The 16,230-nt window shown below is 42.6% G+C and overlaps 1 protein-coding gene and 2 non-coding genes across 5 annotated transcripts in view; 2 read left to right on the top strand and 1 right to left on the bottom strand.

Moving 5' to 3' along the window:
• The window catches only part of toc (toucan), a 50,535-nt gene that overhangs the window by 5,255 nt on the left and 29,050 nt on the right, over positions 1–16,230 (top strand). For 2 of the 3 annotated variants that reach the window (XM_015180070.2, XM_015180069.2), the window contains one exon: positions 13,381–13,518. In XM_015180070.2, the coding sequence (XP_015035556.2) occupies positions 13,381–13,518 (138 nt within the window). Of the gene's footprint in view, positions 1–11,449; positions 11,804–13,380; positions 13,519–16,230 lie in introns of those variants that run through there. The other variant, XM_015180072.2, reaches the window with a different exon arrangement.
• Positions 15,364–15,434, top strand: TRNAG-GCC (transfer RNA glycine (anticodon GCC)). The gene has a single exon. It is a non-coding gene; the product is annotated as a tRNA-Gly (tRNA).
• TRNAG-GCC (transfer RNA glycine (anticodon GCC)) lies at positions 16,097–16,167 on the bottom strand. Its single transcript has one exon. It is a non-coding gene; the product is annotated as a tRNA-Gly (tRNA).

The raw sequence follows: 16,230 nt of genomic DNA, 5'->3' as shown, positions 1-16,230 counted from the left end.
GAAATAGATATGCATCTTACACGACTTCTACTGCAACATACTAAAAGTATGCAACATTTTCAAGTCGGCATGATCTCTGCTTCAAGCAGTTCAAAGTCTTGTCAAAGCAGTGCACATCAGTGCCAAGCAGTTTTGTTGCTGCAACATGTGCTTTGACGCCTCTAAGAGACACAACGGAACTTGCTCTCGCCTCGACACAAACTTGGCTTCGAGCAGAAATAACTTTAAAGCCGCTAAGTAGAATGCCCAAAGTTTTAAGCCGTGAACCGGCTTTTCCCTACCAACCAGCAGCTGGTTGTTAAGAGCATACCCCGCTCCCACCGTTGTGGCATGCTTGGGAGCGAGCTTTGTGGGATCTGTGTGCTTGTGGTGTACAAATGTATCTGGAATCGATAAAACGACATTTGCCTGCACTCTTGTGTGCTGTCGTCTCTTCAGTCCGCTGCCGGTATTTCTCTCGTTTACACGGGCTCCGTCTCCGTGTTGCCGTGTCTCTTGTGTCTCGTTTTTTTCGTGTGTTTCTAGTGTCGGCGTGTTCTCCGTGATATTGATTAGATCGCGCTTTCGTGATCGACGGGGCAAATAATTACCAAAATTGGTCATGAAATAAGGCCGTCTCGTTCCCCGTCAAAGTGTGTGGTTGTGCCAGTGTGTGATCAAAAATCAATCAAAATTTACTCCAAAACTTAATTTCAGGTTCAAATGTGAATACGTATGAATCATCATTCACGGGTTTTATTCAAACCGATTCAATGGACTGCCTTGCCTCTTTCACCCCTATTTGTGCAAAAAAAAAACTTCTTCTTACCAAAAAAGGGGCATAGGGGATGGGGAAACAGGTTTTCCGCGCTTCCATAGCTCGGTTTTCCATAGAATGCCGGTTTGTTTTCGTTTTCAAAAAGGTTGCACAAATGTTTTCAACTGAAACAAAAGCATCGTCTGGTCTGGTCTGGTCTGGTCTGGTCTCTGGCATTTCAAGAGGCCGGCAAACATTTTGACCACCAGACGGAACCACTGAAAAATAAAACCCCAACCAACCAGCCCTTCGAGTGCATTCCGTTTTTCACTCTTGACGTCATTTGTTCGGTATTCAAATATCGGTTTACTTTCGAGGGCATTTTCTACCCTGGAAGTCCCTCACTATCTGAAACGATGTATATTCAGGGGTATCTAAACCTTCCCCCCCTCTGTACTTCGATTATGTTGTTGTTGACATTGGCCCAAAGTTTGTTTGATGAATTTCCAAAGTAAAAATCGCATTAAGTTAGGCGCTCAATCAATCAATCAGTGGGTGCCCTGAGTGGCCTGAGTGCCCCGCCCTTCGCTCACACCGAAAGCATTCTTCTTGGCTGGGTTCTGGCCATAAATTATGTTGGCTCCAGCATCGTAATCAGTTTTGTTACAGTTTGTGGGCCCGGTCCCGGCTTTCTCACGAACTTTTGCAAAAGAGACTGAAGCCGCAAAATGGCTGTTGCCTGCCCCGGCCCTGGCTCTGGCTGTGGCTCTGGCTCTCTATTACCAGTTACCGTTAGCCTTTGTCGGATAGAACCTGTAAGATAGGAGGAGGTTAGGGAGACAGAGAGAGACAGAGAGAGAGAGAGAGAGAGAGAGCGAGAGAGAAAGTTCATTTACCTATGCAACGCGCTGGAAACGTGCCTCTTGTTCAAAGTTTCAGATCAAACTTCATCGGCATTCAATGGGTATGGTTGGTCTGGCGAGCCTTGGTCCACGGCTCACCTTTGTCCAGGCCATGAAAAAGTTCTTTGTAATGTAATCCCCCAATGATTGGTTAATCCGCGGCCGACAGGATTCCGTGGAAGCAGAGCTTTAAGCTGCTTTCCGATTCATATACGGGTAGTGCTCGAAATTCAAATGAAGTCATGATCTCATTAGACGATGACATCAGTGTGATTGGAGTACACGGAAGCCTGAAGTGAACTTTAGGGGGATATATTTTTTAAGCTTAAGGAGTTCTTATGGAAGATGTAAATGAATAAGTTTCTTCTTTGGAGAGATCTAGTTTTTTTCTTTTTAGTTTGAAGAAATATCTCGCATTTGAATCCTCAGTCAATCAGTTGCACAAATACATACACTTCTATATACAGTGCTGGAATTTTATATAGGATTTTTCCAGATTTTCATTAGTGAATATTTTCCATTTTCAATATTCATATTTTATATTAAAGGTATAACATAATGGTATTCAAATATAATACAAAATCAGATTGGTAAACTCTATGTTCCAAGAATTTATTTTGTCATTAAAAAAAAAATCGCAAGGCGCTTTATTTTGTTTAAAAATCTTTGAAATCGCAATTATGTATGTCTAGATTTTTAAAACTTATTTGTATTCAAATTCAACCTCCATTTACGCTAAAGCAAACCTTGGAATACCGTTAATCACTTTCCATTTGAGGCAGAAATCATTACCAAGTCTTAACAGATCTGCAGATCTTAATGGTGACAGATGGTGACAAATTCTGAATGGCTTCAAAAGAACGTTACCAGAACAGAATCAGAAGCTGTCTTTATCCGATTATAGCCCCCGCCCCCCTATGCAATCCGATCAGTGGGAAAGGAAATCATTAGTGGGCGTGCTGCCACACAAAAGAATTCATCTTTCAGCGGATATGGGCCATAAAATATATCATTCATGGTTAGGCCATGCCTTGGAATGCTCTTTAAGGCTCTTCATTTATGTTTTCCCAAGATCGTTATGAGACGGTAGGGTTTTCTAGATGCAGAGCAAAGCAGTGCACAAGGCGACACCTGTTTCCGGCCATGTCTACTACCTGGTTTCCTCTCTCTCTCTCTCTCTCTCTCTCTCTCTTTCTCTCTTCCGAGACTGCCTCTGGCTGTGTTTGTTTGTGATACTCGTAGATGCTGCTGCCATTGCTATAATTTCCATCAGAGTTTTCTTTGCTCTGCTCAGCCTCTGCTCTTGACGTGACGGCCAGAAGACAGCCGACATTTTTCTCTGAGCGACGACTCTTTTCTTAATTTTCACTCGACGGGCTTTTGTGTCTTTTTTACATTATTATTATCATATTTGCATATTTTTCTTCCCCCTCGCTATCTGTCTCTTTCCGTTGCTGCCTCTGTCTGTCTCTTTTCATGTACAATCCTGGCTGGTTCCTCTCCTGGGGACGGGGGACGGGGGGGGCCTGGTCTCTAGGTGCCGTCCGATGTCTGTTTGGAAAAGTCTTTTGTTTGCTTTCATTTCACTCTGCCTCTACGTCTGGTATCTCTCTCTCTCCATCTCTCCTCTCTCTTTCTCTTGCTGCGGCGCTTAATAATTATGTGGGAAATTTTGCAAAATAATACTAGACAGAAATGCGACTACTATTGCCATGAAGTACGACTACGAGTATGGGTGTTTCTTTTCATTTTCCATGGCTTGTTTCTGTTTCTATTTCGTTTCGTATAATTCGCTTAACTATGCGAGAAAGTGTTGTGGGCGTTATGTTGTAAAAATTATGCTGCAAAATACTGGCAAAACGAAATGAAATGCATTGAAATCGTTGTAAAGTGAAGGTTGCGCAAAGAAATAAAACTTGAGTTTCAATCAGGGAATTTTTCAACATAGACTGACAGGCGAGAAGAAAAGTTTTTGTGAAGAAAATCCACCATGAATGGGAAATGTTTGGGGGGTGAAAACTTACAGAAGTAGGAAAAAGTTTTCAATGACAGAGGGGCATAAAGTGGGGCCTAGAGTGGGTCATAGAGTGGGGCATAGAGGGTGGAAATGTAGTAATTAATAAAGAAATATGAATAGTTTAAATGGGGTTTAGTTTTTAACCCTCCTTTCTAAAAAATACAAATTATTGGAGCCTTTGGGGTAGACAGACAACAGAATGAAACCGCATCGAATCTATAATCAATGATCAACCTTCGAGTCTTGTGCCTTTTGGCCATACTTCCTCATCGACTATCGATTACCATAATCTCTAACCAACAAATTGATACCCTTCTTTCTTGCTCCCTGCCCAAAAATAAGTATCTCCAGATTGCTGTCAACTTTCACTTGATATTTTTTCTTTTTTTTTTGAGCTGAGTGCAATCGTTATGGTATTGTTTTTTTTTGCATAATGCACTCTGGCGGGTATGGCTTTCTTTATTGAATAAGAAACGAACGCGAAACACTTTTCATTTTGGCCATAATGAAGCGCTTATAAGCCATGAATATGTGCCTGCCAATCACAAAAACAAAAACAGTTTTCATCAGCTGTTTATGCCGGGGCCGAGGCTGGTCACTGAACCATTTCCAATTCCAATTCCAATTCCTATTCCTATTCCACCTCCAATTTCGATTCCATTCCATTCGAAGCTTCAACTAAGTTGAACTGAAAACTCGGTGGATGTTGTTGTTGTTGTTGTTGCACGTTTCGACGATGTGTTGATAATGTTGACGACTGTCGCTGTCTCTGTCTCTGTCTCTGTCTCTGTCTCTGTCGGCTGTTGCTGGTGTCTCGATGTTTGTATCGCATTTCAATTCTAGCGTGTCCAAAACGCCCGGAGACTCTTTTGCCGCTGTCAGTTTTAACGAGCAGTTTTTTTTTTCGTTCGTGTTTGCTTTTGTTTTTCCCAGCGCCAACACGAAATTTTCCATACCCTACAATGTAAGAGTGGAGTGTGCCCTCGCAGGTGTTTCTTAGAGGATGAATCCGAGCATTTCTACATGCTTTTCGAAAGAAGTTCTTGGGTGATCAAGTTCTACAAGCTTAATGTGTTCCTTATTGCATATTTAAAGTTCTTGGAAGCTCAGGTGTGATATGATATCATCCTATGGGGTCTAGTACCTTCCTTAGCAGCTCCTAGAAGTTTTTAAATCCAAGATAAACCCATAAATCATTCTATATTCTTCTAAGAAATAAAGGAACTACATGGTCAACATTTGTAATAATTCTATGAGATTTTTCAATGATCAACTTATAAGTTGCTTCTTTTAAGGGAAAGGTCATAAAGGTCCTTTACAAGAGAAGTTCTACCACCTTATGCTCATTGGTATCCACTGAAATTAATGTTAGGATCGATAGTAATTTTCCTTGATTTTAGTTCTCTAAAATTTCATTAAGGAAAAAGCCATAATTCTTCCTCTTAAAAGCCACTTCCCCAATGATTTGAGGCCTCGGCGATTCATTTTATTGCTCTGTCTGCAATCTGCAATCCCTGCTGATTTTATTACGCTTTTAATAGGGTATTTCCCTAGTCAATATCTGGAAGCAGACTCCATGATTCTCGGATTCACCTGCATTTCGGTGTTTTTCTTTTTTCTCTTTTTTTTTTTTTTGATTGATCGCAGCAGTTAAAGCCGAGGCGGCAGCTGGCCAAAGTATTTTTTCCGTTGAGTTGTTGAATGTTTAACGGGAGGGGAGGGGGAGGTAGACCCCCAGATAAGACCCCCAAAGACCCGATGAAGTCTGTCTGTTGGCCTATGGGTTTCCACTCGCATCGAACACGAATGCATTTGTGGCTAATTTGCATATCAAAATAAGCCATTCCATGGCATTTATGGTCTCACAGATACAGATGTGGATGGTGAGACGGTGAGTCAATTGATGGGTTCTTCAAATGCATTTCCTCTCTGCAGAGCAATAAAGTGCATTGGCCCACTGAATCCACCCAACTTTCAGCTTAATTCAATAAATTAATTGGGTCGTTAGAGTCGCTCAACTTTTGCCACACACTTCCTGTGGGCCGAGTCACGTAACAGTCCCCAAGTACGAGTCCGATTCCGAGTTGAATCCGTTTCCGAGTCCGAAGTGGTAGAAGTACTTACACCAACAATTGTCATTCAAATGTGTATTTAATGACCCCCCAAACCCACTGGCCCCAGAGTCGCCGGACGCCGGTCGACGGGTGCCAAAGTTTCTTTTTGGGGGTCGCACGTGCGGTCGCTTAAAAAATATTGTTAGACAACCGGAAGCATTTCATAGGCCCTCATCAATAAGCCCAACACCCCACCCCATCCCACATCGTTGTGGCTGTCATTCATTAGAGCTCAAAGTACATTCACACATACAGAAAAACGTTTGTTTGTCTAATGGAAATCTCGTTAACTGCTTTATCAGGTGTCACACAATTCGTTGGCCCCAATTTTTGATTAAACTCTTTTCATGACTGGGCAGGTTTCGATTCGTAGCTGGAGTGCAGGTTGTACTCGTTAATAGATTGAACTGATTTGATTAAGAGAGAAAACTGAAAGAAGAAAGACAAATAATGGGACATATCAAAAGAATTCTGAAAGATTTAAAAGTTTATGACCGGCATTCGAAAAGTTAAGGGATATCTTACGAGTTTGTGGTGGATGTGGACCTAGATGGAAGGGTTTCCGATGTATATTCTGTCCCTCTTGATTACCGCCTAGATCTCAATGCCTATAAGAGCTGAAACAGCCTAGAGGTAGAGCAAAAGCCTTATAGTAGAGCCGCGGCCCTTGCCGCACAACGTTCCCGCTCGTTTTGCTCGAATTTGCAGTAATTAAATTGCTTTAAAACTTTTAAAATAGTACCTCAGACTGCAAGCAAATTTCCCACACTACACTCCCACCTAAATCATCCGCCTTATCTGCATAATCATAACAATCTTATTGTATAACATTTACGCAATCTTCCTTTGTCCAATCTTATCCAGTCGAGGCTTTGTTTATGGATGAATAGGGGAGGGGAGACTGGCTGGCTGTCTGTCGTCTAGAACCGTCTGGCTAATTTTCACAAATTTACCAAATTAGAGGTAAACTCTGATGTCGACAGCTCAATTAGGCAACAAAACGAGGCTGCTTGGAAGATGGCAGGCAAAAGGCAGGCCACCTACTGGGAGAATGGATACATTGGCATTAGTCGGCTGAAAATGAGCCGAATGTTGGCTTAATAAATTCACACATAGCCAGCCCCACAGAAGCGGCCACACAGACACCCATTTAGATGCATGTAAAAGTATCTTTTGCCGCTTTTGCCTAATGAAAATAATTTTGAAAAAACAAATTGCCGCCACTTGCTCTTGCTGCAGTCGGCGTGCCCCCAAAGTGTGCCAAACGAAAAAGAAATTGTACATAAAATAAGCAACAAATAAAAAATGAATGCTTTTCAGCCCCCACAAATGCAGGCCCGGGGCCAAACGACAGGGTTTTCAAAATAAAATTGCATTATGAGTGCATTTGCATTTGCATTTTGCCATTTTCCCCCTCCCTTTGCCCCTCCCTTTTCTCTCGTTTCTGTTACGTCGACGAGCCGCAGTAGCAGGCAATAAAAGTATCTTTGTATCTGGGCGAGTGCTAGACTTGGGTTGTACTTGGTGGTAATGGGAAATGGTTATGAAAGTGGCAATAGCGAGGGGAAAGTTTTCATTATTATTTAACCACAATTGGGTTTTATTTTGTGTATAATTATGATTGAAATTAGCCTGTATTGTTTCAGTAGAAGGGTTCTTTAGGGGTATTTGGTATTGGTACGGAATAAACAAGATCATCCAAGAAGCCTCGACTTCTTTTCGAAGAGAAATCCAAAAGAAAGGAAGTAAAAGACCAAAAAAACAAATAGAAAATGAAAGAATGTCTAGAATGTCTGTATGTGGAATATTTCTTGTGATTCGTGACTTAAGAACTTCACAAAATATCTAAATTTCCAGCCGATCAACCGTTCCATGTCGTTTCAGCTTATATTCAAATAAATAGATAATTATTCTTTCAACTTTCTAAAAATCATCAAGAAGAAACAATACAAAATCAGACCCAAAAGTTTCCCCCACTTGTTCCAACTTCTCTAAACGATTCCTCGTCCCATCATCTTTCGCCTATCTTTCCGTTCTAGTTCTTGAATATTTATATGCTCTCGCCGACCCGTTTAATGGTTTACAGGGTATCAGGCAAAAATCTATGCCATCTCGTCTAAATTTGTCTTCTGGCAGGGCCCAGTGCCGTTTTTGTTGAATTTACTGGAGCAAATAAAAGGGAGGAAAAAAAATATAATTTCAATGACATTGTTTTTGGCAATTTAAACAACATTTTATGTGGGTTTATGACTCAGTCTTTGACTTAAATTTAATGGGAAATTTTCATGATTTGCCGGCGCGGCATGCGATGCAGTTTAATGATTGTTTATGTCGGATCTGCATGGGGTGCGCACTGTGTTTTGGTCAGTTTTTAGGACCCCCCTCCCCCCATGCATATGCAAAACTTTTTTTGAATTTTATTTATGCTCGGCACATTAATACAAAAAAAAGGAAGAAATTAGTTTTGTTGCCATTTCGGAACGGCCCGTAATTGTTAATTTTTTATTGCCCAAACCGAGCCGGCCAATAGTTTTGGGCCCCCACAAAGTCTCCTCTTTGCGAGTGCAATGAACGCAATATTTATGGGCCGACTTTTTATGCGGCCATATAAAAAAATCATATAAAAAATGAGGTCCATTGCGGACTTCGAACTGTTCGAAATGAGTCGATGCATTCATTGGGAGCAATCAATGCGTTTATGTCCCTCTGGGGACGGGACGGATAGTGTGAAGCCATAAAAAATAGCTCTTTGGGATTTGCTTCAATTTGCTTAATCAGTGGGATTATACTAGTTAAATTTGTGCTTAAATGAGGCGAGGGAGATTGAATGGTTTGTGTTTTAAAGAGCGTTTCAACGTCTTTTGAAAGCGGAATAAATTCAGGAAAATCCAAAATGAAAGAAATTTACAGACGTTTCGAACCAGAATTCAAGCTTTCTTTATACCATTTATTCACATTATATTACACCTGCTTAAAATTGTCATCATATCTAACAATTAACTCTATTGAAGCTTGTTCTTTCATCTTGGAAAACCCTAGTCTTTTCTGGTTTTTGTTTTAATTTTTAAAATATTATATATTCCGTTTTTTTACCACTAAACCTGTTACTGTGATTTTTCCTCATTTAATTTACATAATAACTGCTGCGTGTGCCCCCATCTTGGCTTGCACTTGCCACTTGGTCCTGTTGCCATTTAAATTATGTATATTTATGCTCACCTCCTCTTTTGCTGTCGTCGTGCTGGCTGGAGGAACTTCTCCTTTGGGCACTGTCTCTTTCGATTAATTGCTTTTGCAGCTTCCGCTGCTTTTCACCCACCTGCAAGGAGCAGAAAGAGGGAGGGGGGGGGGGGGGGGGAGAGTGGGAGAGCTTTCCAATGAAAAATGTGCACACGCCACGCCCACGCGGCGGCAGAGGCAGAGGCCAACTTTTAATTGAAAGTCAAATTCAATTTTTGCATTTTAAATTAAACGTAGCCCCAAGCAATTGCCTCCTCAACTTTCGGTTCATCAGGCTGGGCTGCCAGTCGCAGTCGCAGTCGGAGTTCCATCCGAAAGTTCATCGAGTTGCCCTTGAGGTTTGGAATATCCCCAACTTCCGTTTCGAATGACTTCCCTTCCGGCACTCGAGGTCTGACATTTGCTATTGAATCGTGGGAGCCCAGTCGTGTGTGAATTATGCTCGCCAAGTCCTCCGAATGACTGGGACCTAATTTAGAGCCAACGAAACAATAAAGTCTCCCTCCGAGAATCTCGCTGCACAGCTAAACATTTGACACCTTTTCGTGTTGCATTTTGGGGGCTAATTATAGTTGGCCTGATCGCCTGACATTTGCAGGCCATCCTCTGCCTGAGAGACAGACGGAGAGACTGCCTGGCCCGGATTGTCCCGACTATACCAACTGTTTCGACTGTCCCGATGGCTCTGACATGCTGTGACTAAAGAGGGCGCCGCTGCTATTCATAGCATTGAGGTTGCTTCGTCTGCCAAACGGAACAGCACAGTGGGATATCTATACCCCGTACTCCCAGAGTATCCCCGCGTGTGGATGTGATGGATTGTTGTCGACTGTTGGGGCGAACGATCTTTATTGGTTTGCCTGACTATCAATTTAGCGCGGGATACGATCCACTAATTCATCGGTAATGTGATAAGACGATCACTCAGAACCCTACACAGAATGGTCACGAAAGCACTTCAGAAAGAGGACGTTCATTGGTTCTGGCGGTGTCTTAATTTCAAGCTCATGTTTTAATCAGCACTTTCGGATGAGCGGTGTATTTAATATTTGGCTTGTATTCGAATTCCAGATGAAGAAACAAAGCGGATGTCTATGATCGATGTGCTTCTCGTTGCTCATGACTCTTGCGACCTGCTCACACGCACATTATCGCTATTTTGTTAGATTCTTTGGTCTGTTCTTTCTGCTCTACTGTTTAGCTTGTTTCTGGCTTTATTTGTTTATATTATCTGTGGGATACTTGGGTAATGCCTTTACCAAAACGGCATAAAAACCCCTTTAAGAATTATTACTTAGGCTTTGTTTACTATAATCCCATGAATCCTAGTTGTAGTTTTACATGTTTTTGAGATTATTCAAGCATGGGTCTAATCTGTCATACAGGGCTCTGCCTAAGGAACAGATTAGTTAGCATCCGACCAACCAGCGTTGCTCTTTTCCACTGTTACATTCTCTGATGTAAGACTGAAGTTGATTTATTCCTTAACCACTAATTATTCATATCTCGGGCTGGGGGCATAAATTTCCTTCTGCTTTTTTTGTGTTGTTTTCCAACCAGCTGGGAAATGTGTGGCTCTTTTTCGTACGAGGCAGTGTTCCACATTCAAATGCTGGGCCACAAATCACGGCGTGCAATTTGTCAGCTCATTTCGTTTCAGGTTTCATTTTGGCTTGCTTTTGTTAAGTTATGATGACATTCAAACCTGTCAGCGGCTGCCGTTCCAAGAATGAGAGGTATGTGGAGGAGGTGGATCGCTCCCTGGTGGCACTTTTTCTCCACTCACTTGGAGATTCATATGGATTGTGTGGCAATCGCCATGCCAAGCACCTGCTCTCCTAAGACATGCATGTATTTCTCTCTGCATCGGAAATTGAGGTCGCACAAGTGTCTTCTCACAGGCCATTTATCATTCTCGTTGCGAAACTCAGCCGGCAGTTAATCCAACATTTAGTTTTGCACTCGAAAAATATAGATATATACATATATAGGGGGGACTCTGGGGCGGGGGATCATGCTCCATTAAATACAAAATAGTTTTGGCTATTTCTGATTTGTGTGTCTAGGTTGTTGTCACCATCAAAACATTTTCCGAATGTGGAAAATGCCATAAAAATGGAGCAGCAACCCATGGATGTTGGGCGCCATTAAAAATAATTTAATTAAAATCCACAAACGCATTTGTGGGTGGGAAAAGGCCACGATGCATGGGGAAAGAGACGGCTTAATGAGGCGGCTAATTGAATCGGTTAATGGGGCCCCCAAGTGAACGGCAATTAAATCTAACCATTATAAATCCATCCAATGTCACCGCCAAACAAAAAGGAAAATACGAGTGCTTTACCCAACATAACTTCAACCATTCAAAATGTCAACCTTGTGTTAATCACAGAGCAAAAAATACAACAAAAAAAATATACAAAAAATGTAAGGAAAAAAGTCCACACAAAATGCATTCAAGCGGCAATTGTCAACGGCAACATCAAATTAAATCTACCGCCATCGCCATCGCCAACGTCTGGAGATTGTGCTGTGCGCGGGTGTAGCCCCCGACAATCGTTGATGCATTCAAGAGCCTGTGAAAGTGAAATCTGAAATCGTGATATCGATCAGACAATACACACCGCATACTCGTAGAAAATACACACACTCCGTGAGGCTGGAAAAATGGGTGCACACAGCTCCAAGGAGAAACTGTCGCGCTCCTATTCCGAGCGCTACATCCACTCGCAGATGATCGAGCGGGAGCGCTTTGGCAGCTTTGGGAAGCGCTCCTCCAAGGCCCAGACGAAAGGTGAGTGGGGGGAGGAGGGGGCGGTGGACTGGTACTGGGTTGTAATGGAGTGAGCCCACACGATTAAAGTGGTTTTAATCTTATAATTTCCCAAAGCCCTTCTTGGTTCACAAAAATTATTTAAAATTATCCCAAAAATCCAAACAACACTTTTATTTAATCGCCAAATTCAAATGTAAATTCCCTGAATCGCTGCGAAAGTTTGTCCTTTCGGCCACTATAAAAATATATATCGCATGCCACATGCTGTCTGTGGCTGTGGCATGGCTTATCGTTGCTGATAAAAGTCCCCATAAGGATTACGTGACTCGTCGCAATGCTCTCTCGTTTCGCACAGCGGCAGATAAAAGTTTTCCATTCCGGCCTAAGCCGGGCGTGCAACTTTTATTTCGCTGTTTCCCCTATTTCCCTGTTTCCCTATTTCCCTGTCCATGTCCAGCACAATTAGCCGACAGCTAAAAATAAAATTTATTAGGTTTTCCCTGCAGCTGCCGCTGCCTGCATTTCTGTTGGCTCCCTGCCTGATTGCCCCGCCTTGTTGTGCCCCAAAGCAGCCACAAATTATGTCTAACAAGTGCGAGGTCTGGGCCTGTGGCAGGGGGAACAATGAAACCTCGTTAACGGGGTGGCAACCCGGCGTGAACTTGAATCGAACTTGATTATTGCGGTCTGGCGATACGATCCGAATAAAATATGATAGATTGTTGTGGCACAGGTATCATTGAGTGGAGAGGCAAGATAATTAAAGGTGGCAAGATAAATCAAAGCAATGGAATCTAAGAATTACATAGCTCTTTGAGAGTGTTCCTTCAGTAAACTAGTAAATATCTTTCATTCATTAATTTCTACAAGACCTAAAAACCTCAAGTACCATCTGTAATACGAGTATCTTTGTTGCAGTCATACTTTTTGCCAGACTTCTTGGAAACAGTTCTCTATTTCCCATTTCCTATTTCCCCCCTAGAAAACTAGAAATCATTCTTTCAAGTGCCCTGAGAGCCCAGAGCCCTCTGGTCTTCAAGTGATATTCAATTCCCTGCAGCTGGGAACCCCCCACCCTCTGAGGGGATACTTAATAGATTCATGCACTCGCATAATGCAATTTCACCCTTTTTTCATGCATGTTTAGCCAACAAGTTCTATCAGCTGCAGAGCAAGGGGAAGCCTCTGGGGCGCAGACACTTCAATTATGGAAACGCTTTGTTTTAATCCACAAAACATTGGAAATGCAAATAGCCCCCAAAAAGGGGGAGGGGGAGGGACCCCCAGCTGGCAAGAGGAGGAAAACAATTTAGGAAATTTGAAGAGTGTGTTGTTTCTGCTCGGAGTTATTAAATGGGGGAACATACATACATATGTACATAACTCTCCTTTCAAAACCCAACCCAGGCAAAAAAGCAAACACTTCAAAGCTTCGCGTTGCCTGGCGACGTGTTCCCGCATAAATTATATGCCATCATCATCATCATCATCCACATATTGATTGCTTCCAGAGACACAAAAGTATTTTACTTGGTATTTTTTTCATATTTTCGTATTTTGTTCACACCCTCTCTTGTGTCGTTTGTCATTTGCAGGAGCTGCCAAAAAGCGTGATGTGCGCAATCTGAGCATATCGCCGACCGATCTGGGCCCGCCGCCAAAGACCCAGCAGACCGCCAAGGGACAATCCACACGCGGCAAGTCGTCTGCCACGACCACGCCCACATTGATACGTAAGTGCAAGAATTGTCTATAAACTATAAGATATGTAAATTATGAAGGAGTATACGTAATGGAGGAGATGGTCATACATACATATATTCTGCTCTTTTCGATGGCTTTGCATTGATTACTCTTTGGTGTGGAATCCGCTTTGGTTTCTACTAAAACATTTATTGTGGTGCCTTTGAAGGGGCTCTGATACTAGATACTAGATAGTACTATAGATCTTTTTTGACCCCATAAACTATTGATCAAGGAGAACATGGTAATGAGCAAGGGGTGTGACGAATAGTCCATCTGTGTGAACAAATCTGTGTCCTTCATAGACAGATGTCTAAAGAAGACTTCGATTCCCCCAAGAATGTTTTTTCATTGAGTATTTGAAGATGGTATGTGAATCTAAAAGTTCAAGCCTAAGCCTAAGCCTAATTCATAAAGTGCCTACAGATACAGATTTTCCTAGAAAATGTGCTGTCGTTAGGCCTAGGTTTTTCCCTTGGCCATGGGCTCTTAAGGAATGAATTTTAAGTGAAATTCTGCCATTAAAACTGCCATCAAAACACTGGCTGGCCCCTCACAGTCGTCACCTGCTACGACTGTTTGCAGCTTCTGTGAAATCCCACTTGAAATGTGTCAACTTTTGTCTAGAATAGCCCCCTACCTCTGCCCCAGGAAGAGTTATCTGCGAATTCATGGCTCAGGTGAGATGCGTTGCTCAACTGGTTGCCGTTGCCGTTGCCCTGGCCCTCGATGAGTTTGCTGAATCTGCAGTGCCGTGCCCGCCTCTACCCATAAAAGTGCCGTGTCCAGACCAGCATGAGCATGAGCCCGCTATATTTCAATTTAGGGCGTGTCTTAGATCTCAGCGTCCGCTATTCTCGCGCAGCTGGCCAGAGAGACAATTTAGCCACCGATTCCGATTCCCACAGTAACGAAATCTGTGGCGTGTGTGGGGCATGGGACAGCTGCCAGCTGCCAGCCGAGGTGTCCCCAAAAGCCTCAACTCCAGAGGTAATCTGTGCAAAATGTGCTGGAAATTGTGCACAAATTTGGCATCGTTGACTCATTCCCGTGACTCATCCCGAGGTAATGATATTTCACTGGGCTTCAGGCTTCAGTGTTTCCATTTGGCCAGATGTGCGAATGCTGTAGAGATCATCGACAGACTGCCATGGAGTGAACCAGTGGGGCTTCAATGTCTTAATTCTCCAGCTAAAATATATTTCTTGGAATTGGGAATATCTTCCCCTTTGGTTAGGAATTTTTCTGCACTAATGGACTCTGAGTTGGTCTGTCTTGTTGCATAATTAATCATAGTTCTGAAGGGGAAATTAATGATAATGATTTTTATCGGATGGAACAGGCAATAAAGAATTCTTGAAAGAATGTGGAGCACACTTGTGGAAATATTCGTATTTATTCTTAAATTTATTTATCTAAATTGTTGTGATAACATTCCATTGGCACATGTTTTAGATTTATTGCCTTACACCCAGTAGTTGAAGAGGGGTTTGGGATAGAGCTGCGTCCCTTGCCGCGGCTCGTTTATGTGTATATTTTACTGTTGCCACCAATCAAGCCATACTCTTCAAATGATTTGCCTGTGAAACAGATGATAAAGTACTCATCTGTCATCGTATTCGTCATACACATCCTCATCATTGCCACATGTTTAATTTATAATGGCACAACTCCATTATCTGATTTATGAAACATGTTTGGCATAATCTATAATAGAATTTCTGTGGCCTCATTCATGAATTTCAACAGCATGAATATATAATATTTATGCTTAATCCACAGAATCACAGTGGTTCCCACATCCATATATAGTATACGCCCTGGAGCCACCGCAAGCATCGGTGGTTCAGTGGTAGAATGCTCGCCTGCCACGCGGGCGGCCCGGGTTCGATTCCCGGCCGATGCAGCCGAATTTTTTTGTGTTCTGTTCGCTTTCTTTTCTTTTTTCGCTGCAATCTTTATTATTTTGTTTACAGAGAGTCGTGCGCGCGGGGCTCATGCAAATGTTGGCGACTCTTTGCATAAATTAGCTTTAATAGGGAAATTCATTGTGTGCCGCCCCTCGACGAGGCTGCTGGCTGTTAAATTGCTCGAAATGTCGCAGAGTTGGAAAGTCGTTAAGAGAATGCTTGCCTCCTCCTCCTTCGTCGTCGTCGTCGTTGTGGTATTCCTCCCTAAGTAGGGTCGGGCCCTGAGGCAATTCTATTTTTATGTGAAAGAGTCTGTCTAATTTAAAATTACTCTTCGCCCGTCCTCTCCTTACCCCCGTCTCCCGATCACTGATCTCCAGTGAATGCACGGCTCCAGAGAGTATTCGCATGCGCATGCTTATCGGGTTATTTTCACATCGGGGGAAAAACACACTCACACACACACACACACACAAGAGCGAATAAAAAACGACGGTGAAACGTGTTTTGCATATTCGAATGCACGCTCGAGGCTGCGCGGCTGGCATTTCGCATTTCTTCCACTAATTAAGATTTATTCAGCCAACATGCGAGATATCATGCAATTAAAGACCTGAGAGATTTATCAAAATTGATCAACAAAAAAAAAAGATGGTTTTGCATCGGCCGGGAATCGAACCCGGGCCGCCCGCGTGGCAGGCGAGCATTCTACCACTGAACCACCGATGCTTGTGGGAAAATCAACCAAAATTTTCCACTCGACGAGGAAAATTTGCGATCTTCGATGGAGCT

Source organism: Drosophila pseudoobscura, chromosome 4 (assembly GCF_009870125.1).
Source record: "Drosophila pseudoobscura strain MV-25-SWS-2005 chromosome 4, UCI_Dpse_MV25, whole genome shotgun sequence".
Lineage (NCBI taxonomy): Eukaryota > Metazoa > Arthropoda > Insecta > Diptera > Drosophilidae > Drosophila > Drosophila pseudoobscura.
The sequence above is the reverse complement of the archived record's forward strand: the minus strand, read 5'-3'. Positions and strand labels throughout refer to the sequence as shown.